This window comes from Hemicordylus capensis, chromosome 6, assembly GCF_027244095.1.
Source record: "Hemicordylus capensis ecotype Gifberg chromosome 6, rHemCap1.1.pri, whole genome shotgun sequence".
Lineage (NCBI taxonomy): Eukaryota > Metazoa > Chordata > Lepidosauria > Squamata > Cordylidae > Hemicordylus > Hemicordylus capensis.
In genome coordinates this window covers 133720493-133745345 of record NC_069662.1, presented here as the reverse complement: position 1 = coordinate 133745345, position 24853 = coordinate 133720493, and the positions used below count along the sequence as shown (strand labels likewise).

At 42.3% G+C, this 24853-nt stretch overlaps 1 protein-coding gene across 7 annotated transcripts in view; it reads left to right on the top strand.

The window, feature by feature from the left end:
* The window catches only part of CDK14 (cyclin dependent kinase 14), a 417778-nt gene that overhangs the window by 184200 nt on the left and 208725 nt on the right, over nt 1-24853 (top strand). For all 7 annotated transcript variants that reach the window (XR_008309633.1, XM_053260459.1, XM_053260458.1 and 4 more), the window contains one exon: nt 11407-11469. Coding sequence is in view for 6 of the 7 variants with exons in the window: in XM_053260459.1 (XP_053116434.1) it covers nt 11407-11469 (63 nt within the window). In the remaining variant the exon portion in view is untranslated. The remainder of the gene's footprint in view (nt 1-11406; nt 11470-24853) is intronic.

Genomic DNA, 24853 nt, shown 5'->3' with positions numbered 1-24853 from the left:
AGGGATAACATGAATATGTTCAGTGCCAAGTGCAAACGGTCTTGACAGTTGTCAAAAAAATAGCCCACGCAAAAGGCATATGCTGTGAAGTGGAAATGTTTCACCCATTTTGTGGAAGCCAAGGCTGTGCTCCTCTCCCACTGATATTGAAGTACCTTTTAGAATTAAAAGAAAAGGACTGGGTCACCTCTCATTGCGTGTCCACTTGGCGGCAACAGAGGACAAGCACTCAATGCCAAATCTGTTTTCTCACAAACTCGTAAAAAGGCTTTTTAAGGGCATGTTACCTATGTTTGCTCTGGTTCCCTAGTGTTCACCATATTGGAATTTGTTAGTCCTTAAACAATTGTTTAAGCCACCTTTTGAGCCCCTGGCAACTGCTAATTTCAAGCTGTCGTCTTTAAAAAAAAAATTTCTTGTTGTGTTTGCATCGGCCAGTATAGTGAATGGAGAGCTCTTGAGTTCTGATGCTCCATATTTATTCTTTCACAGGGACAAGGTGGTCTTGTGCCCTACTTCCTTTTTGCCTAAAGTTATGTCAGAGTTTCACTTGACACAGGACAGTTCTCTACCCATGTTCTTCCCTGCACCATTACGGAAGCAGAAAAGACCTACCACTCCTTGGATGTTAGAAGAGCTTTAGCCTTCTACCTGTACAGGACTAAGGTTTTCCACAGGTCACAGTCCTTGTTCATTTTGTACGCTGAGCCCACAAAGGGCCTTCCTATTTCAGCTCAAAGAATTGGTTCCTGGGTCAAGGAAACTGTCTCTATCCCACCAACTTGCCTCGAAGTCACTGCCTACTCCTGACTGAGCACACTCAGCAAGGGCTGTGGCTACATTGATGGCCTTCTGCAAGGGTGTCTCCCTGAAAGACATTTGCAAGGCAGCTATAAGGTAACGCCTGGCTACATTAATCCATCACTATGCACTGGACCTTCACGAGATCTCATGTTTCTGCTTTGGGCTTTACTCTCCAGTGAGGCTTCACCCTCCATCCAGGTAAGGACACATGTTGTTATCCCAAGTGTAATGCACAGAGACAATGAAGAAGAAAGGGAGATTTCTTACCTGTAACTATAGTTGTTTGAGTGGTCTTGTGTGCATTCACATGACCTCCCCTACCTCCCGACTATAGCCTGGGGTACTGTCAGCTAGTGCTTCAGGAATGTGGTGGTCACTCAGACTGAGAGAAAGAGGTAGGCTTTTCTCCACTCTTTTTTCCTTATTTGGTAAAGCTCTAGAAAGGTCTGAAACATGGCTTTGCGCAGGCAGAAATCCAAATGTGAATGCACAGGAGGCCACTTGAAGAACTACAGTTACAGGTAAGATACCTGTCTGCATTGCACGTCTTTTCATCCATATATATTCAATAGACAGTTACACTGAATAAACTGCAAAACAAATTCTTCTATTTGATTCAGAGCAAAGATCTTGAACACACAAAGTTGAGTATGTTTGAGCAAAAAGGAGTTTCTGATGGCATCCACACATCTCTATATTTAATTTTCTTAGTTGACATGCATGCCCAGGATTTGGTGGCAGAACTCTTGCGAGAGTTCCTAGCATTGGGTAAGAGTTTGGGGCAAAAAAGAAAAAGAAAAGAAAAGGCAGCCACCGAGAGGCGGTGGCAGGACGGCCTGGCCTGGCCAGGCCAGGCTGTCCCGGGTAAGGGGGAAGTGGCGGCAAAGCCTGGCCTGGCAGCCAGGGGCGGGGGTGCTGTCCTGGATAAGGGGGAGATGGCGGTGGCAAAGCCTGGCCACGGAGGGTGGCGGCGGGATGGCAAGCCAGGCTGTCCCGGGTAAGGGGGAGGCGGTAACGGCAGCAAAGCCTGGCCTGGCCACCGGGGGCGGCGGCGGGATGGCAGGCCAGGCTGTCCCGGGTAAGTGGGAGGTGGTGGCCGCGGCAAAGCCCGGCCTGGCCTGGCCACTGGGGGCAGGCTGTGGGAGGCGACGAGACAAGAAAGTGGTGGGGAAGCAGCGGAGAGACTGGAAAGGGGGTGAGTGGGAAAGAGAGAGTGGGGCAGGAGGGAGGGGAGGGGGAGGAAGTGTGGGGCAGGAGGGAGGGGGGGAACAGCCAGCCCCAAATAGTGCACAGATGCTCTGTGTGGGTAGGCTAGTAATTTTTAATTCATTTAAATGGGGATTTAACACCAGCATGTGACAGATTTTAATCAAACTAGGAAGATCAGCACACCTGACATTACCCTGAAGTCTTGATATATTCCAAATCTGTAAAAGGAAAAACTGGAGGTACTTTATGGGAGCACAAAAAATGTTTGCAAAGGTTAAAACTACAACAGGAAGATCTTTAAACAGCTTTACCTCAGCCATTTCCTATCTGATTGTTTTGAACTTTGTCCATCATATAGCTCTACCCATATATGCTCAGCAAAATATAAAGTTGAGAAAAATAGTCTTGATTTTATAATGAGTAGAATATTTATTCTTTGCCTTTTGAAGGTATCAAAACAGCTGTCAGACTTTTGTCACATGAAATGGCCACAATCCTGTTGTGTTTGCCTCTACTAATGAGTAAAATGTTGATTATTGGAAACTAGTATTTTTTAGCCCGTTATAATAACGGGCGCTAGCTTTCCCTTGACTTTGTGTATATGTGTGTGTGTGTGTATGTGTGTGTGTTTCTGTGTGTTCCTCCCCCCCCCTTTTCTCTTTCTCTCTTTTTCTTTCTGGTTTTTTTTTACAGCCGTTGCTGTATTTTTATTTCTTTATTGTTGTGTTTGGGCTGTATGTTGTGCTTTGTGTAACTGTGTGTTGGTGTAGTGCTTAATGCAACTTTTGTGTTGGTTTGATTGTGAGGGGGATTCTTTAGAAGAGAGGAGCTTGCGAAAGGAGCTCCTCTCTATGCTAGGCTGCTTCCCAGACTGCTGTAATGGACGCAAGTGACGCAATAGGCGTTCCTCACGTCCATGCTGGCAGTCTGAGCAGAGGCTTTCCGCTGGGAGGAGCTGTTTTGCTGAGCTCCGTTTTTTTTTTTGTTTGTTTGTTTTTTGGATGATTGCCGTGGGCTGCAGTGGGTAAGTTGGGTTTGGTCAGCTGGTTGGGTGGGAGTGTGATAGGTGGGGGCGGCGCAATGTGGTAGGGTGTTTTAGGTGGCTTTTTTGGGGGGGGGAATGCGGGGAAGTTGGCATGTGGCTTTTTGGCGGGTTTCGGGTGGCGCGGCAGTCCTCGTTGGCGGCTTCGCCGCCGCCTCATTCTGCTGCCCCGTTTTGTGTTGTGTGTGCTTCGGGGTGGGCGCTTCTGGCTGGATTGTCCTGCCGCCGCTAATGCTCTCCTCCTTCCCCGCATTCCCGGCTTCCTGGGGCGGCCCTTTCTGGCCACTCTCGATGTATGGCGGCTCCTGCCACTCGGTCCTTTGCCGCCAGTAATGCCGTCAGTCTCCCCCTCCCTCGCTTTCCTGGCTTCGTTGGGGCGGCCGCTTCTGGCCGCCCAAGATGGTCGCCGGGTCCTGCCTGGTGCTTTTGTGCGTTTGTCCCTTGCTCTGTTCTGCGCGTGCGCTCCGCGCACGCGCAGAACAGTCGAGGCACGAACGCACGCTTGGTGTCCGTCCACGGACGGACACCAAGCGTTTTATTAGAGAGGATAAGATGTGTATTTGTTAAGGCATGTAATTGTGGCAAGTAGCTCAGTTTTATGTGCAGTGCTATCAGAAGGTTCAGGATGATCCATGCCACATCATATTGCTGACCATGCAACTTTTTGTAGTGTGTCAATATTGTGAACCATCCCAGAGAATTACACAGATGCAGCAGTGTGATCCTGTGGTTCTGCAGGGGCAATGTAGTAGTTGCAGATGTGGTACAGTGGTACCGTGTGTGACTGAGAAATGTGCAGAGTGAAGGTATATTGTTAGAGTAAAACAGCAGGCCTGAAAACGACTTTCCTGTGCATGTTTCATGAACATTTTGGCCAGCACAGTCAGATATGCTCAGAGTCTGACTCACTTGATACAGAATGCTACCATATTTTAATAGGGTTGAAACTGAAAGCGTAACAATATGAACTTGCCCCAGACCGGGTGCTCCTGTAGTTATATTAGTGCAAGTGATTTTATATGAACCCGGCTATGTATAAAAGGATCTGGGTAGAAGTATAACTCAAACAGATGGCTCACTTTTCATTCATTTATCAGTGTCATTCTTTGATGGATGAGAGTGCCATTCTCTTATTGTCCATGTAATGACAAGGATTCAGATAAGAGAGTGATCTTTTTGTCTTGAACTTGATTCTGTTTTCTGGGAGAGGGGATATCATTTTGTCCCTGAAACGAAAGAAACATGGACATTTAAGACAGAAATCTATCATCATTATCAGAAAAATGGGACAGCAGACTCTGTTTGCTGTCTAGCTCTTTCCATTATAAAATACCGAGAACAGTAGAGAACTTTTAACACACTTTGCCTCTTCTCCATCCAGCTTTAGCTGCCTGCATTCAGTGCAAATAAATCAATTCTGTTTGGCAGGATGGAAAAATATTAAGACTTCTGGGTGGTGGGGGGAGAGTAAGGAGGAGGATTCAGAGGCTTAGTTTACTAGAATAAATTCTTCACCTGCTATCAGTTAATTATTAGGTGCTATGACAGCTAATTTTGCTTCATTTTTCTTTATAAGCACTGTAGACACAACAGTGTTTGCAGTTCTGAGCCCCTGAAAGATTGTTAGAGTACTTTCTGAGGGGTGTGGGTGTGTGGGTGTGTTCATTCCTGAGGACTTTTTGGCTCAGAATAACCTATTTATACTATGGGAGAAAAGTTTTCAGTGTCCTGTATAAATCATCATAATCACCTATTAAAATGTTTGAATTTGACCTGAAAGATATTTACTCTTAAATTACATAATCTTTCTTTGCAATCAGTTTTCAATTCGCTAACTGACTTCTGCTAATTGAGCAAAGTGACACCTTTTAAAGCGATGACTCTTTCATATTCAGCAGAGGGAGAGCAACTGGCCCTATCCAGCCCCAGCACAGCATTCCTCCAGTGGCTGTTGCTGGTATCTGCCTTATGTTTCTTTTTAGATTGTGAGCCCTTTAGGATAGGGGACCATTTATTTGTGTATTTCTTTTTCTGTGTAAACTACTTTGAAAACTTGGGTCGAAGAGCATAATGTAAATATTCAGCTTCCTATAGAATCTGTCATGATGTGATAAGTGCCCCTACTGCTCAGTGCATTCAGAAGTAACATTTTTGGAATGTACTAGAAAGTAGGGACATTGAATTTTATAAAATGTTAGATAGACACACACCCAGCAGACAAGTGCATTGTGGGAGTTGCTTTGGGGCCCTTAACGCTGCTCTAGCAGCAGCACTGATTTGCTTGCACTATTTGTGTGAATGCTAATGCAGGATAGAAAGTAGACGAGAGCTGCCTTTAAATCTGCTAAGTGAAGGTTTGACATCTGAAATACAGGAGAACCTATAACTATGCGGATTCTATATCCGCAGTCTCGCGTATTACGGCTGTGTAATTGACACCTGATTTCAATATGCGCAGAAATGAAAGGTTAAACCCTATGTATCTGCAGTTCCTAGAGGTCTGGAAGTGACTGTGGAGGTCACTTCCAGCCACCATTTTGTCAGTGGGAGCCATTTTGTGGCTCATTTCAGCAAAAAAAAAGGGGGGGATGCAGCGATTTTTGTTTTGGACTTTGGGGGGCATTGCTGGATGCCAGGAGACGCACGGAGCATAGTAAGGCACTTTATCTGGCCCAGTTTGGGGTGTGTGTGGTGTAATTTATTGTGATCTTTGATAAAATATACAATCCAGATCAAATAAAAGAAACCTTGAAGGTTAATTTCAATATAAATACACATATTCATATACACATGTGGAATCTATTACATAGAAAACTGAGATGAAATAGTATACACAGGATTAAAAAGAAAGAAGAGGGGAAGGGGGGATGATTAAAATTGACAATTTCTGACACACCATGTGTGGATCTTAATCGCAGCTGCCATCTTAATCACATTTTAATCGCAATCTTAATTTGGCTACTGTGTGCGAGACAGTGGTGTGTTTATCAGGAAAAAAGTAGTTTATATAAAATTCATCCGAATTATCAGGGTATCTAAGAATGAGAGGAGCAATATATTTTGAATGCAGCTTGTGATAGAAGGAACAATACAGAAACACATTGCCAGCCATCACAATTTCTTCATTTCCACAAGGACACAGTCTTTCCAAAACATGACCTCCTTTTGCATAACCCCACCCTAGATGTCAGCTTCTCCAAATGTGGAACACTTCTGGGAAGATACCATACTGTCTTCAAACTTCTTCATGGTAGTGTTTAGAGAGCTGACATCCATATTAATCTTTAATCACCATTTATTTCTACCCCCAGCCAGCTTCAGTCGCTCCTCACAATTTCATTTTTCCTCTGCCCATCAGTCTTATTCAGCTACATGGGGACATAGGAAGCTGTCATATACCAAGTCAGACCTGTGGTCCATCTAGCTCAATATTGTCTACAGTAGCTGGCAGTGGCATCTCCAAGGTCAACTTTCAGGAAGGATTCTTTCCCACCCCTTCCTGGAGATGCTGAGGATTGAACCTGAGACAATCTGCATGCAAATACAAAGCAGATGCTCTACCAATGAGCTACGGATAACTAACCAACCTGACCCGCCTTGACAAATTTTCTCTCCGTGGTGTGACCCTGTGAATTATATTGTCGTCCCCATGTTGTTTATACAGTCAGTCGTAAACATTATGAATAAATAAGGGTCTTTATATTACAGATTTATCACTATCTGAAGATTCCCACCTCTTTGCATTTTCTTCAGTGTTCAAAACATTACACTTATATACCAGAAATTAAACTGATATAGATCAGTCCCTGTGCAGTTTTTCCTCATTCCTTTCTTTTTGTTATCATTCGTAGTTTCTTAATGGAATTTTCACAGTGCTAGTGGTTTCACCCAGGCATGGACCTGAAGCTAGAACTTTAGTTCTGCTAATTATTACTTTGTAATTTGATTCATAAAGGAACACTAATACAAATTATATAAATTGATTGTTACTTTCTGCTTAGTGTGCCACTCCTGTGCAGTGGGTGAGTTTGTGATAGTTGCAAATCTGCTGTGGTTTCATTAATTGTGATTTAAATTATATTGTCTGCTTAAGAATTTGTAAGTGACAATAGGAAAACTATTCCAGTCAGTAGAACCTCTGGAGCATAACTAATGTGTGCAATCTCTTTAGCAGAAAAGAATGGCTTGCAACAGTCTTGCTGCCTCAGTGAAACAATACAATCTGTCTGCTGCATGATGTCATTGCCAGGAGCCAAATAGTACAGTTTTTGTTTTAATGGAAGGGCTCTTTCACATTGCTGGTTTGACATGATGGGGATGCAATTGGAAATGCTTCCTGTTCATTCATAGGCCCCAGGCTGTCCATGCATTTCAGCCTCAGAAGTGACAGCTGAAACCAATTAGGTAGAACTAGGGAACAGCTAAGTCACATGTAGATTTATCATAGCTGAGAACTGGAGGAGTCGAGTATTTTTCACTGAAAATATAAGTGGCTAATTAATAGTGAATGATTACTGAGAAGGAGGTTGGGCACAAAGCTCATTTGTATGATTTGTTTCTGAAATTTGGAGCAATTGTCTTTGTAGGGTATGTGGGGGTATTTTGGCGGGGGCACATAGTACATTGGAAAGATATATGGCTGGAAACAAGCAAAAGTTTGGGATTTTAACTGAAAATGTTAACCTATATGTTGTGATATAGTAAATGGGTGAGAAACTAACCTAGATGATATGGCAAATCAAAATTATCTCTTGAGTTCCAACCCCCGCACAATACTATAAGTACTCTGTCTTATTTGGATTCAGTCTTAGTTTCTCATCCAGCCCATTACTACCTCTAGACAAGCATTTAAGGAGATTATACCTTTTCCTGATGAAGTTGACATGGAGAAATAAATTTTGATGTCATGAGCATTCTGACAACACCCTGCATGAAATCCCCTGACAAGAGCACTCTGAAATGGGAAGTAATGAGTGATCCTGGCTTGCTCTTAGCCAGAACTGGAAGAACTTGTGACTTTTGCAGACAAAGAGGAGGGAAGAGTGTGCACCCTGACATTTGTAGATGCTGCTCAAAGTTCAAATTTAATCCTGGTTCTGTTATGTCTGGTTCTATTATGTCTGAATCAGCCCAGTGTTACCAGCATAGAGGTATCTCACTGCAGTGTCTTGAAAAAATAGCCAGGAACACTCCCCTAGATGCTGCTCACATCCTGAGGATAGGTTTACTTAAATATATTTGAAAAGTGTAAGAAACTGCATATTACACAGATGTTTGAGGCCTAATAATATCCTTTTTATTATCTTATGTCGACTGTAGGAAGACACTCTAGGTTAGAGAACCAGCAAAGGATCCTGAGACATTGAGGATATTGCTTTCATCTTAGGTGGCTGGATCTGTGTCATTACAGCTGTAACGATTTGCCAGAAGGCATTAAACAGATAGACAAAGTTAAGCATATGAGTAATCAGTCACCAAATAATCCAAGCCATGGTAAAGACATTTAAGGACATTGTTGTAAAAATGGGAAAACATCAAGACTGTGTTTTCTTTTCATCAATGAATGACGATATGGATTTGTGTATAATAAATGTTGTAATAAATGCTGCAGATTGATTAGCTTGCTTTTACAGAACCTATGAATCCAAGGATAATACAATATTGAAGTGCCTTTCAGTGTTGAGACCTTAAATTCTTATGTAACTTCTCTATGAAGCTAACTAACATATAGGTGTCACTAAAATAGGACTCTCTTTCTTGGGAGGATGGTTTCATTAAGACATATAGCTAGACATATAGCTGCTCATGGCACTCTGTAAGAAGTTCATTGTTTACAAGACAATTCTGCATTCTGACTTGAATGGACATTTTATATATGAACATTTTCCACCACAGGCAGAAATGTGCACTATTTGAGGCTGCAGAGAAATGTGAAATTACATAGCCACCAATGCATTTAGAAGGCATTTTTATTAACAATTACATATTAAAAAAATTTTTTTGCTTACTATCTTTTAACAATGGCAGGGTCATGAGGAAATATATAATGTACAAATATCTTAGCAAAAAGGCAAAAGTCTGCATGTACATGTGTGAGGAAAATATTTTCATATAAAAAAAATTATATCCCACATTTTCAAAACCGACTCAAAGTGCAACAGTATTTGTAACAATATTTATAAAACATACATATCAAGATCCACAAAATGCACTAAAACCAGCAGCAGTAAAAGAACAAAACTAAAACAGGGACAAAAACACTCAGCTTCAAAGAACAGCAGCAAAACATCTGGCAACACAATACAGTGGCAACTGGAAATAAATTGTGCATGTTTTAATTCATGGTTTCAGACTAGCATTTTGTGATGAGCCCATTCATAGTGCCGAAGAACTTGTCAGTGATGAATGCTGGAGCCTTGTGGATATTCCTTATGGATGCCACAGCACTAACACAGCAGCTCAAGAAATGAGGAATAAGGGTCCTAATACTGGTGTAAAAGTATCTTGTGTACCAGCACTGGGCTCAGACACTAATCCTGTTGCTACCATAGAAGCATTTTGGAGCTACCATGTTAACATATACCTCCAGCCTTTGCAGCAAAGTAATGGCAAATTTATCACACCTATCTTTATAGTGCTGTTTGGCCAGAACAGGCTATACACGTAAGCCCCAAGCAACACTTTCTGGATTTTGCAGAGCCCAACAAAGATCTGGTATGAACACACTGTATTAGGGCAAGATTAGAAGCAACTAGAGTAGCCTGCTTGCCATGAGCTTTTTCACACAGGGTTTTTAGTTCACATCTCCTCCAGAATGGGCATTCACATATCAGCCAGATTTACCTCGGAGTCCCTGCTAGCTATCGGGGAGCACCTAATAGACAATTTGGGTTTTTCATTGTGCATGAGTGTAGCCCGATCTATATCCAGGGCTACAAAATCCACTTTTTGCATTATATTTTCAAATGGAGTTTCTTTTCCAGTGCGTGAGTGCCCACTGCTTATTTATCTTTTGCATCTTGAGGCTTTGTGGAAAATTAGGTACTCTTAAGAAAGCAAGATGATTGGTGGTGGTCATCTCAACTAGAGGAAATTTTATCCTTCACCTGTTAATAGCAAATTTAAGCTAACTAGGCGAAGAAGTAAATGTAGTCAGCTAACTAGGCAAACCCCTGCTAACTAGGCAAAAAGGCACCTTGGTGATTCTCTTTATTTAGCAGGGGGAGAGCAACTGGCCATATCGACCCCTAGCACAGAACCCCTCCAGTGACTGTTGCTGGTATTTATCTTATGTTTATTTTTAGATTGTGAGCCCTTTGATGACAGGGATCCATCATTTGTTGGATTATTATTTCTCTAAGTAAACAGCTTTGGGCAGTTTTGATTTAAAAAAACCAGTATATAAATATTTGTTGTTGTTGAAACCAGCTTATTCTTCTCAGTATGAAAAACAGAGGTTGACATTCTGGCTAAATTACTCAGTGGAAATCCCACTGAATTGAATAGGACAAGTTAGTCATGAGTAACTTGTCCTATTAATTTCAGTGGGACTTCAAATGAGAAACTTAGTCAGGTTGTCAGCCAAATGTGTTCTTCATTTCTTTAATTTTATGAGAACAAATTACTTAATGCCACAGCAAATTCTTAGTAGCTCTTCATGGACTCTTCATGGTGCATAGTTTTATTCAATAATTCCTCCTCTATTTTCAAGATCTCTGATGGGTAGCAACCCTTGAAATTAAAAATGATTTACTTTCTTGACTCAAACTCTTTCCTCATATGCTTACAATTTATGAACAGTAGCTGACATCCAGATTAAGGAAGCATGCCCGAAAACATTCACATTCAGCAGGGGAGGGACCTCCTCACTGATTCCTTTCTCTTTGGCAGCCCTCTGTGCCTCCTGAAAATACGTCCCTGAGGGTTATGGGCCACAGTAGGAAGGGAGGATTGATAAAATTTCTTTCTCCCCCACTTAGTTTGTACATGTATCTTTAGTCTGGATGTCAGTCAATAAAAGGTGTTTTTTCTCTCCCTGAAAGTAGCCCTTTGGTGATATTCTTGTCTTGTTCATGAAACTGGTTGATGTAGTAGTTTGTACATTGTAACAGTACAGATCATTAGAAGGGGAATTGATTCATGTTAGCATTTACACATGGTCATCATCAAGATAACCAGACTGGAGCCTGAAGGTATTGTTAATATTATGCACCAGAGAAAATATATATATTCTCCTTGTTTTTCATTTGTAGTATCTGAAGCAAATAGTGGCTTTCAGGCAGGAGGATACTGATTGGTTACAAATGTGTAAAGAAAATGGTTATACATATTTACTTTTCTCTCTTTTCAAGCACACTGATTTATGCCAGTACATGGACAAACATCCTGGAGGACTTCATCCAGACAATGTGAAGGTAGGACACTCCAAATGAGCATGATGGATGTGTGTTTAGAGTAAAAAAGGGTATACTATTTATGCAAGTATGTTACTCTTGTGAGTGGAGAAATTAATATGTAGAATTGGACCTTAAAGCTCTAGAAACCTTTATAGGGAACAGGAAAATAATTTTACTGTTTGACGTAGCTTTAAACAATAGTGCTTCTTGTAAGTTGGATCTCGGCAACCATAGCTAAAGTCAGCTGCTGCTGCTGCTGTTTGGAGGAGACTTGATCTGGCTTCCTATTGGGAAAACAGCCAAATTTTTGTACCACAAAGTGGAATCCAATCAATCAAGCATGCGGTTTAGAGGTAATATTCAGCAGTTTTGTACTTGAATGCTCTCCTAATGTAGCACAACTTAAACAGTAAAACTGAATCATACTTCACATTGTAAATTTTTAGGTAAGATGTGATCCACCCCCATTTTACAATATTAAGGTTCAGTTCAGAAATAATAGAAAAAACTGTGGAGTAAACATTAAAATCTGCTCATTAAATTTATATGAATGTATTTATATTAATTTAGAAGGGAATATGAAATGGTATTTATTTGGTAATATTTCTGCTTTAATGGCTGTTTTGGCAACATATGGGATTTCTGGAGATAATCATGTGGATGTATACATATGGAAATATTAAGACCGGGAGATAACTATTCCAGGACAACCCCGTGAGCATTATACTACAGGAGTTTAGGATTCTGTTCTAGGTCATTCTTGAAAACATCATATGGAACCTATTTTAACACCCTTCCAGATTTGCTTTGAGACATCATTATGCACATGTCAAATGCGTTGGAATCCGTTATGTGGACGCTTCTACCCCAAACAACTTTTTAGCTCTCTGATGCATTCATTCAATGCAACCAAAACTTTCTGGCAACATTCCCACATGGCTTACAAAGAAGTGTGCATACAAACACACAAAACCTTGGGAAATGGTCATATGGCAGTTACAATGGGGAAATTAATATAAGAATAGCTTTGCCCTATCTTTGTTAATCTGTTCTCTGCCCGTGATCCAGGAAGCCACAAACCAGTATGGTGTAGCGGCTGGAGTGTTAGGACTAGAACAGAGGAGATCCAGGTTCAAATCTTCACTTGACCACTAAGATCACTGTTGACTCTGAGCCAGTCACTATCTCAATACCAAAGTGATTGTGAGAATAGGAGACTGGGAGAGATAATACTGTGTACACTACTCTGAGCTCCTTTGAGAAAAGGTTGGATATAAATGCAGATGAATAAATACTTCCTAATGACTTGGGTATATCTGAAATATTTTTACTTGCTTGCTTTGAACAGCAGAACCCCTACCCCCAACAATGCATATCTGTTTTTGAAAGTCCCCTTCACTTACAAAAACAAATTGTCATGCATGTTACTGGGGGACTTTGCTTTGACAAGTCCAAACCTGCCTTACAGGTGTGAAATTGATTGTATCTTTAGCAAAGGCCAGCCAGAGCTATTAGAAGATAACAAATGTGCTAAATTAGATATAATACATTCTCTTTTTTCTCTGTGTAGTATGCATAGAAGTCATTGAAAAATCATTTGTGCTTGTGTGTATTTTAACAGCATTTTTTCACTTCTAATTTGACTGCTTTGAATAATCTTGTAAACATCGCTTATTTTGGTATAAAAGTAAACAATGCATTTTCATTTGGATAAATATTCCGTAGTACCTGTACTGAGTGCATAGAAAAAGACTTCCTTTATTAGTAGCTCAGTTACTCAGGGACATTGCCATTCTAATTAGGAATCCATTTTTATTTCTCATTTTCCTTCTGAATATAATGCCTTCCCCTAGGGTTTACTTGCAGAAAAATAATTGTAGGTGAAATTTCTTTCTGACATACTGCCTTTCATCACAGATCTGGGAAGGGCATGTATTGTAATACAGTAACTGAAATGGTTCTGAGTTTTTAATAACTTTCTTGCTCTTTGCATATTAATCAAATATTATTTAAAGCAGGCTTTTTAAAATTGACTTGTGTATCTAATATGCTAATTTACTTAGATGGTGTGCATGTTTCCATGAGAAAAACAACACATAAAGTGATTGCTGCATTGTAAACATATACATAATTCCACTTCTTGTAAGAGAGTGAATGGGATTTAGTATGCTGACATTTTCTTACAATTCTCTCACCTTTTATCTTGAAATCAGAGACATCATTACATCATGAGCTAAGATGAAAATGTTTTGTAGAAGTGCTTCATATGTTGCTTCTGTGCATATTGGCAGAATATACGTAGATGAAGTGGCCACAATTAAAAAGACCTTAACCTAGAAATTTAAAAATTAAACTTTAATATTCATTCAGCTGTTGTGCCTATCCAATCTGTGTTATCCTCAGCACATAAGAAACAGACTGAAGGTGCTGGACAAGCGAAATCTCACTTTTCTGCCCTAGAGTTGTGAAAACCATTATTAGGTGATAGTGATAGGATTTGAAGGAGTGTCTCAGCAGGGGAGCCAGAGCCTCATGTGGTATACACTGTGGGCACTACATCTCCCCCCCCCCGCCCCATTCTTATTTGGATAGTGGACCCTCTAATTCTTGGGCAAGAAAAACAGACATTTCCAACCAGCAGTGAATCCACTTGGGAAGTGTCAGCTCCTCCTTTGACTTAGGGAAGCCCACTGTGAACATCTGACATTAGAAATAGAGATACTGGCAAAATTCTCCTGAGTTAGGTTCAGAAAATAATTCAAGGGCCTTGGTAAAGCCTGTCTCCAAGGAGCAGGAAACCTTTACAAACCTTCAAATGCCTCTGACTCTAAAATATAAGTAAAGAAGAATTGCCAGTTTCTTCCCTCTTTATTTAATGCAAAGGACCACTAGGGCTCAGTTATGTAAAATTAGGGTCAAATTGGGATTTTTGAAGGGCTGCACCCTGAAAATAAGGAGAGAGGAACAAAGAAAAACCCTACAGGGGACACTCTGGTCCCAAGGATCCCATGAGGGATTATGTTTGCTCCCCCTTACCAAATTTCCAGAATACAACCCTTCAATAATAGCCTCAGAGCAAAGAAGTAGATTTTGTTTTTTTGGGAAGCTTTTTCAGTTGTCTGATTAGGCCTTCACTGCCTTGATTCTTTGTCTCTTCTGCCTGTTACTTGAAATTCCATCCGAGTTCCTCAATGATATACATTCAGGTTCCTCATTCACACTTAATCTGTTATCTGGACTCCATTTCCCAATGTTCAGAAAGCCCTTGCTAGTCCTCTGCCAGTCCCATTAAATTGCTTTTTAATCCTAGACACCAGTTTTCCCTCTAACAGGGATGTTTTTGGCTACAACTCCCAGAATCCCCAAGCAAAAGACACCATAATTAGGGATTCTGGGAGTTGTAGTCAACAGCATCTGGGAACCCCACTAGACACGCTAACAAATGTCTTTTTCCTCAAAGAATTTGGATTGCCAACTGGTCCCGTGAACAATGGTGCATTCCATGCCACCAAACTAGCTCGGCCAATTTGGTGTCAGAGGACCCACTGCCATGCGCACAAGACAGATCGGAGAATTACAGCCCAGCCCTCTCATGTTTACAATTAAATAATGTCATTGTGTTTCATGGGGCTTGCTCTCAAGTAAGTGTGGGTAGGATTGCAGTCTTATAATTTCAGGAAATTATACTTGAATATGAGTTGGAAGGCAACTCTGGGAAGAGCAGACACAGCTGAGAAGCTGAGCAAGCCCTTCTAAACATCTATCCTTTTCCACTTCAAACAAACCAAGAGAGGAGTTTAGCAGGGGCTGTTTCTCTCTAAGGGGTAGGTCTTAGTCTCTCTATCTCTGTGTGTGTTACTTGTTAGGGTTACTTGTTAGGGTTAACATATAACAGGGCTAGGAGTTCTTAGAGTTACCTAAAGGCAGTGTTACTTAGTAGTGGGGGTGGAGTCAGCTAGGGCTGGGAGGGGCCCCACATTCCTTCCTTTGACTCCCATCCTGTGTGACAGTTGGAAGGCAACTCTACATATGAGGTGTAGGCCCGAGAGCATAGTGAACAGAGCATAGCGAACAGGGATAGCAAACAGGACATAGGAGTTTTGCAGGAGTTTAACGGGAAGTGTGCGGGGGAGCCTGGAACAAGCCCCTGCGATCACAAGGATCACAAGGAGCCTGGTGGAGAAGAGAACGTAAGTACATATCCCTCCCTCGTATCCCTCATATTCTTGGGAAAGGCTGTTTGGACAGTTAAATAGCTGACCATTACAGCTGAGACCTATCCTAATAAACTATCTAATAAACGGACAATAAGCTCCCTAAATACTGTAAACAGCCAACTAAAACAGTATGAAGATAGAAGGTCAGCAGGGGAAGGGGCACTTCCCAGTGTATTGCACAGGGTGCCACATGTATGACTATTTGCCCCATGGGTAGAAGTCATGGGTGTGTGCTCGGTGCAAGGAGCTCCTGGCTCTCAGGGAACAAATCCGTTCCCTTGAGACCAAGGTGGCGGATCTGGAGAAGCTCAGGGAGACAGAGGGGCATGTGGATGAGACCTTCAGGGATGTGATAGAGGCATCCCACTCCAGGGCTGGTAGCTCCTCTGCTGTCAGGGAGAATGAAGGTCTTGGGCGAGGAGGGCATCAGTCTGAGGAAGAGGGAAATGCTCCTTTAGAAGGGACCCCTTCCGTGGATGATGAGCCCATATCCTCTCGCACAGGGGATACTCCTCTGGGGGGTGGGGGCCTCCTTGTAGTTGGTGATTCGATCAGTAGGGGGATAGAGAGATGGGTTTGTGACCCACGTGTTGACCGCACGGTGACTTGCCTGCCTGGTGCGAAGGTTGCGGACATTACGCAGCGTCTAGACAGGCTCCTAGGCAGTGCTGGGGAGGAGACAGCTGTCGTGGTGCACGTCGGCACCAACAATGTGGGGAAATGCAGTTGGGAGGTTCTGGAAGCCAAATTTAGGCTGATAGGTAGCATTTTGAAATCCAGGACCTCCAAGGTAGCATTCTCAGAAATGCTACCTGTTCCACGCGCAAGTACAGTGAGACAGGCAGAGCTGAGGGGTTTCAATGCGTGGATGAGACGTTGGTGCCGGGAGGAGGGCTTTAGATTTGATAGGCACTGGGACACATTTTGGGGCAAGCAAGGCCTGTACAAAAGGGATGGGCTGCACTTGAACCAAGATGGAACCAGACTGCTGGCGCTTAAAATCAAAAAAGGTTGCAGAGCAGCTTTTAAAATGACACCTGGGGAACAGCCGATGGGAGCTGGGCAGTATCCCGTTTGGCAAAAGCCATCCTTTAAAGTGTGAGGCTGCAAAGAATTCAAATAAAACAGATGGGGACGGAGCAGAACTGCATAAAGAGCAGACGGGAGGCTGTGCCAGGAGGTCAAAGAGTCAAAGGAATAGCATACATCAGGGGAGAGATTCAGCATATAGGTGCTTGTATGCCAATGCCAGAAGCCTCCGAGCCAAGATGAGTGAGCTGGAGTGCTTGGTTGCTAATGCAGAAATAGACATAGTGGGCATAACAGAAACATGGTGGAACAGTGAGAACCGGTGGGACACTGTTATCCCTGGGTATAAACTCTATAGAAAGGACAGGGAGGGGCGCCTTGGAGGAGGGGTAGCACTGTATGTTAAAGAAGGGATAGAATCTAACAAGCTAGAAAACCTAGGTGGACTGGAGTCCTCCACAGAAACCCTGTGGGTGACTATACAATGCCGGAAAGGAATCGTGCTACTGGGGACATGCTATCGCCCTCCGGATCAAAATGCCGACAGTGACTGGGAGTTGCAGGAGGAAATCAGGGAGGCATCAAGGAGAGGCAGGGCTGTAATTATGGGTGATTTCAACTACCCACACATAGACTGGGTAAATTCACATTCAAGTCAGGACAAAGAGGTCAGATTTCTAGATACGCTAAATGACTGTGCCTTAGAACAGTTGGTCATGGAACCGACCAGAGAGAAGGCGACCTTGGACCTAATTCTGAGTGACACCCAGGACCTGGTGCATGATGTCAGTGTCATCGACCCTTTAGGGAACAGTGACCACAGTGCCATCAAATTCAGCATACATGCGGGGAGAGAATCACCAAGGATGTCAAACATAGACATTTTAAATTTCAAAAGAGGAAACTTCTCCAAAATGAGGAGTATGGTGAAAAGAAAGCTGAGGGGGAAAATCAGGAGAGTCACTTCGCTTCAGAGTGCATGGCGTTTACTCAAAACCACAATACTAGAAGCCCAGTTAGATTGTATACCCAAAAGGAGGAAAGGTACCACTAAGTCCAGGAGGATGCCAGCATGGCTAACGGGTACCGTCAAGGAAGCCATAAAAGGGAAGAAGACTTCCTTCCGAAATTGGAAGGCCTGTCCAAACGAAAAGAACAGAAAGGAACACAAACTCTGGCAAAAGAAATGCAAGGTGACAATAAGGGAGGCAAAAAGAGAGTTTGAGGAACATTTAGCCAAAAGTATCAAGGGGAATAACAAAAACTTCTTTAAGTACATCAGAAGCAGGAAACCTGCCAGGGAGGCGGTTGGGCCATTAGACAACGGGGGAGTGAAAGGGATTATTAAGGAGGATATGGAGGTTGCAGAGAAACTGAATGAGTTCTTTGCGTCTGTCTTCACGGCAGAGGATACTGAGCATATACCTGTTCCTGAACCAGGCTTTTTAGGGATGGAGGCTAGAGAGCTGAGTCTGACAGAAGTGACAAGGGATGATGTTCTAAACTGTCTGGAAAAACTGAAAGCTAACAAATCACCAGGGCCGGATGGCATCCATCCAAGAGTCCTCAAGGAACTCAAATGTGAAATTGCCGACCTCCTTGCTAAAATATTTAAATTATCCCTGAAATCGGGCTCTGTACCAGAGGACTGGAGAGTAGCAAATGTAACACCGATTTTCAAAAAGGGATCCAGGGGCGATCCGGGAAATTACAGGCCGGTTAGCCTAATGTCCGTTCCAGGCAAATCGATGGAAAGCATCCTCAAGGATAAAATTGTAAAGCACCTAGAAAAACAGGCACTGCTGGGAGTGAGCCAGCATGGCTTCCGCAAAGGTAAATCTTGCCTCACCAACCTTTTGGCGTTCTTTGAGAGTGTCAACAAGTATGTGGATAAAGGTGATCCAGTTGACATAGTCTACCTGGACTTCCAAAAAGCTTTTGACAAAGTTCCTCATCAAAGACTCCTGAGGAAACTTAGCAGTCATGGGATAAGGAGACAAGTACATGTGTGAATTACTAACTGGTTGAAGAACAGGAAACAGAGGGTAGGTATAAATGGAGAGTTTTCACAATGGAGGGAAGTAAGAAGTGGGGTCCCCCAGGGATCTGTACTGGGACCGGTGCTTTTTAATTTATTCATAAATGATCTAGAAGCAGGGGTAAGCAGCGATGTGGCCAAATTTGCAGATGATACCAAACTCTTCCGGGTAGTGAAATCCCAAACGGATTGTGAGCAGCTCCAAAAGGATCTCTCCAAACTGGGTGAGTGGGCGACAAAATGGCAAATGCGGTTCAATGTTAGCAAGTGTAAAGTGATGCACATTGGAACGAAAAACCCCAACTTCAAGTATATGCTGATGGGATCTGAGCTGTCGGTGACGGACCAGGAGAGGGATCTTGGGGTTGTGGTTGACAGCTCGTTGAAAGTGTCTATTCAATGTGCGGCAGCTGTGAAAAAGGCAAATTCCATGCTAGGGATCATTAGGAAGGGGATTGAAAATAAAACGGCTAACATTATAATGCCCTTATACAAAACTATGGTGCGACCACACTTGGAGTACTGCGTACAATTCTGGACACCACATCTTAAAAAGGATATTGTTAAACTGGAGAAGGTACAGAAGAGGGCAACCAAGATGATCAGGGGCCTAGAGCACCTTTCTTACGAGGCAAGACTACAACACCTGGGGCTTTTTAGTTTAGAAAAAAGACGACTGCGGGGAGACATGATAGAGGTCTATAAAATCATGCATGGCGTGGAGAAAGTGGAGAGAGAGAGATTCTTTTCCCTCTCACACAACACTAGAACCAGGGGTCACTCCATGAAATTGATTGCCAGGAGGTCTAGGACCAACAAACGGAAATACTTTTTCACACAACACGTGATCCACTTGTGGAACTCTCTGCCACAGGATGTGGTGACAGCCAACAACCTGGATGGCTTTAAGAGGGGTTTGGATGACTTCATGGAGGAGAGGTCTATCAATGGCTACTAGTCAGAGGGCTGTGGGCCACCTCCAGCCTCAAGGGTGTGCCTCTGAGTACCAGTTGCAGGGGAGCAATGGCAGGAGAGAGGGCACGCCCTCAACTCCTGCCTGTGGCTTCCAGCGGCATCTGGTGGGCCACTGTGCGAAACAGGATGCTGGACTAGATGGGCCTTGAGCCTGATCCAGCAGGGCTGTTCTTATGTTCTTATGAGTCTGCAAGAAAAGCCAAAATAATTCCAACTATGCTAAACAAAACATTTACCAAAGAAATAATATACCACCTAATCATAAATCTGTGCCATTTGTTATGCATGGTATACATCTATGCAGATATCAATTTTAGTAGTTAATGTCAGACTATGACCAAGGAGATGGGGCAGCCATCATGCTCACTGGGCCTGCTGTATTCTCTCAACCTAACCTCACAGAATGGGGATAAAAAGGGGATGGAGAGGAGATCACTGTGAACTGCCCTGATCTTATTGGTAGGACAACAGAATGCAATAATATTGTTTTTAAAGATTTCTATAGTGTCTTGATTCAACAAGGCTCTTAGGATAATTCTATATATAGACACACAGGCAATTCAAATGCCCTGCAGAATGCCCTGCATTCTAGATGGGCAGAAAAAATCTTAAAGGGAGACCATCAGGCAGGTCTGCCCGAGAGTTTCAAAGAATGTGCACCTCAACAAAAACAAGATGACCTACTTGGCCTTCTTCAGGCATTATGTAATGTAAGCCTATACACAGTTATGCCACTAGGAGAGTGCTAGTATGCCCTGACCCATGTGCTGACATGCTCTATGGCCTGCTCTTCTGCTTTCCACATGTACATTTGTCTGCAGAGAATCCAGACAAAACAATCCAGTCCTAGCATGTGCCACTAGGCAGGACCATCTATCAACCAAGCCACTCTGTCTAGACCACAGTTGCCACAGGCAGAGATCATAATCTCTGTGTGCCTATATGTACAGTAGACCCTAGTTATCCATGGTTTCGCAGATAGCAGTTTCATGTATCCGTGGATGGATCTTAGAGACCCAGTTGCTTTATCTACAGCATGAAATATAGGCAATTTTTACCTATCTGTGGCCCCTGAGTGGCTGGAAATGACTTCTGATATCATTTCTGGCTGCCATTTTGAAGCATGGTGCCATTTTGTAGCTCTTTTTTGTTAAAAAAAAAATGAAAAATAGGATTCGGGGGGTATTCCTGGACAACAAGGAACTATGCTTTTCTGCCCCCTCCCTGCTCTTTTAGTGGGTTTTGGGTTTTTTAGCTCAAGGAACCTAATCCCCCAATCCCCAAAGGGTTAAGGTCTCTTCATTCATGGTTTTCTTATCAGTGGAAATTGGTGGAAATTGCAGCCCCTGCGAATAACGAGCGCCACCTATAAATAGCACCAGATAATTCAAGCAGTGTGCCAAATTGCTCACTGTAGTGGGGTAGCTAGTTTGTATTAGGTGTGCACAAATCAGATTCTGCTATTCAATTCAAGGTCAAATTGAATCGTAGAACCATCACATTGATTTGCCGGAAGCAGCCGGTAGACCAGTCCTCTGAGGCGGACAGACATGCTAAATCCGGAACGGAGGGCTGGTCCCCAGTTGGTAGACCACTGACCCCAATTGGTAGACCAGCTCTCACTGGGGGAAAGTGCCATTTTGAGGCCCACTTTCCCAGCAAAACAGGAATCACCCAAATCAAATCAAGGGGTGATTCCCTCCAACCCCTAATCAGGCCCAATATTTTGAGGGTGATTCAATTTGAAGTCAAATCAGCAAATTGGCCTTGATTCAAGCCAAATTGATTTGAGGTTGAATCGAATTGCACACCCCTAGTTTGTATGAGTTTCGTCCAAAACAAAACGAAATATATAATCATTTCAAGAAAAATCATTCTACAACCTTCTTAATGCTTAACTTTGATTTGATGCTTAATGCAACCTTCTTTTGTCCCTCATGTTTTTCTGCCATGAACGTTATCCTATAACTAATGGCAACACTTTCTAAGTAATATCTGTTTTTGAGAAATGGATAATTTCAGCAGTTAATGACCAATTTGCAAATTAACAACCTGAGTAAAAGCCTTAGGGAATTTGTCATAAATATTTATATTTTTAAAGGCATAAGCAATTATGCTTGAAATTACCCAAAAGCAATGAGGTATTAGTGCACAGAACAATGGAGTAATTCACCAGTATATAAAATGTATCTTATTTAAAATAAACAGCCTTTTAATCGTTGGTCTGAAACACATGGTGCATAATCTTTCGAGAAATAGTTTTTCAATAAACAATGCTATTCAAATCCTGAGTGAGCAAAAGCCTTTGTAATTGATGGCAGACTAAGCAATGTACCTGCTTGTCTTATTGTATTGTGAGTAACCAAAACTGTAAATCAAGAGTGGGGGAGCAGTTTTCGCTTTCTGAAATGCCTCTAATCTATAGTCATGCTTATGTCAGCCAAGATGATTGATAAATAGCGATAAGATGTATGTTGCTGTTCCTATTTTGAGTGAAAGTAAATTGTGTCCTGGATAAAAAGGACCCAGTTCACTTGTGGAAAATAACTGTATTTGGAAAATAACTAATATTTGATATGTCAGCTTTGAGTCACATGAAACTAAGTGTGTTTCAAAAAATTTTCAGTTCTACAATCAGTAAATATTTGACTTGTGACGTGAGTTTCCAATGCATGTGCAGATAATAAAGGCAACATGTTTAGTGTTTTTCACATGATAGTATGAAGATACTTTATTCTATTCTTGAATATATTATTATTATTATATTATATGTGTATTATTATGTATGCTTTAAATTTTGGTCTATGCCTGCAAATAAACATGATGATGATGATGATGATGATTCTATGCCTATGTGATATGTGAGAAGTTTCATTTGTAACAGTGGCCAAGCTCAGTCCATAATGCAGACCCAGGACTCAATTCTGAATCTGTGCAACATCTCCTAGCTCCTCAAAGGGGTGAACATGCCTCTTTGCATGTGAGGGGAGGAAAGATTGTACTTCTGATTCTGGCTTAGAATAAATTACATCTGAACTGGGCAATGCTGGCTTATTGTCGCTAGAGTTTCAAAATGCTGGCTTGAGTAGTCTTTGATTGCCTGATTCCGACATAATGAGAGATCTCATTTCTAGACTGAGCGACTCTGTTTTCATGGATAAAAATGTGATCGTTTGAATCCACACTGCTGGAAATGCTACACTAAGCTAAATAATACATGCTACATTCTCAGAGCTACATCTGTGAACAGAATTCAACAGAAATCTAGAAATTCATTCAGAACATATTCATTTCTACATTTTTCCACGTGGAAATGCTCACTTGATTTGCTTACAATTCTTTTAATAAACAGAACTCTTTGTTGGAAGTAGCTCTGAAGCGGGCATTTCTGAAATGCCTACTACCTTTGCAAAAATCAGGTGTAGGTCTGGATTTTCCCGTTGATTATAATGGTTGTGCTAAACTGGATTATTTGCCATTTAATGCAGTTAATAAATTGCAGTGTTCTATTACTCTTCAGAGAACAAGCAAGTGCAGGGTAAAGTAGAATAATAGTATGCTAAATTAAGGCTATCTCTTTCAAATAGTATTGAAAATCTATTTATGAAGAAGCTTTTCTAGTGATCAAACAAAATATACCCTGAGGATTGTACTCCTCTAGGTAGAGGAGATTCCTCTGCTTAGATGTTAATGATTACACCTATGCACGAATATGAACATTAAATACAACGACTCACTGCAGTTAGACTGCTTGCTACATGAACTGTCCCTGTGGTATTCTGAGTGTGGTGAAATATGTGCACAATATTCTCTTAACTGCCGTTGCATCTGTCCAGGCTTATTTTTAAATATGCAGGGGTGGGGGGTTAATAGAGAGGAGGGAAAATAGTGCCCACGGTTTAAAAAAAGGTCTTACTCAGTTTTGAACACTTGATCATGAAAGAGTCATTAGCTGCAATGAAGTATAGAAGGAGACGTTTGACCTCATTGATCATTGGCAAAGTTCTTTATTGAATGTTGGTTAGTAAGTTGAGTATTGCTAGCAAATCAGGAAACAGCGGCATAGCAAGGTTGGAGTGGGCCCAGAGACAAGATTTTAAAATGGGCCCACTGCTGATACACACACAAACACACTTCACAATATATAGTGCACTCACATCCCCATTATGAATACAGTGAATATCTAGTTCACATTGAATCTAGTTCACAGTAGGGATGTGAGAACCGGTTCGAATTCGAACCGGGTGGTTCGAAGGTTCGAATTCAAACCACACCAGCCATCAGGTTCGAGCTGCAAGTTTGAATTCGAACCAAATGGGGTGGTTTGGTTTGAACCAGTTTGAACCTCAAAAAGTGGGTGGGGTGGTAGCTGGCACCCATGGGTACCTACCACCCAAACCCCAAAGCAATCGGACATTCGTATGATTTTTAATGAATTTTTGAATTTTTCCCCCTCATAGGGTATAATGGGACTCGAACCAGCCCATTGTTCCCTATTGTGAAGCACTCATGGGTGCCAATAACCACTCAAACCCCAAAGCAGAGGGTGCCAACCACCCCCATGGGTTGCTAATGCATGGGGTACTGGGTTTTATTGTTTCTGAGGAACCCATGGGGGTGGTTGGCAGCCTCTGTGCACTAGACCACCACTCATTCTGGGCCACCCCAGCACCCCACAAGTGGCTTTAAGGTTTTTCTCCATAGGAAAGAATGGAGGTTTCAGCAGCCCCATAATGGCACTTGGGGGGTGATGGGGTGGCCCAGAGCAAGGGTGCTAACCACTCCCGTGGGTTGCTAACCCATGGGGTAGTGGGTTTTGTTGTTTCTGAAGTGTCCTGGGTGTAGATTGTTTGGTAGCATATAAGATTTTCAATGACACACTCTCATTGCTAACCTTAAAGACACACAAACCTCAAAAATCACTTAAAAATCAGCCCTTTGCCCAATTCCTTTCAAATAATTCTGATAGCTTCCTTGCCCCCCTTGGGAACTACCACCCACCACACTCTGCTCTAGGACGCCCCTTTGCCCCCGACGGGAAGTTATACATTTGCTGACACCTCCATGCTTCTTTATGGAGAAAAACCTTAAAGATGCGTAAACTTCAAAAATCACTTAAAAATCAGCCTTTTGCCAATTCCTT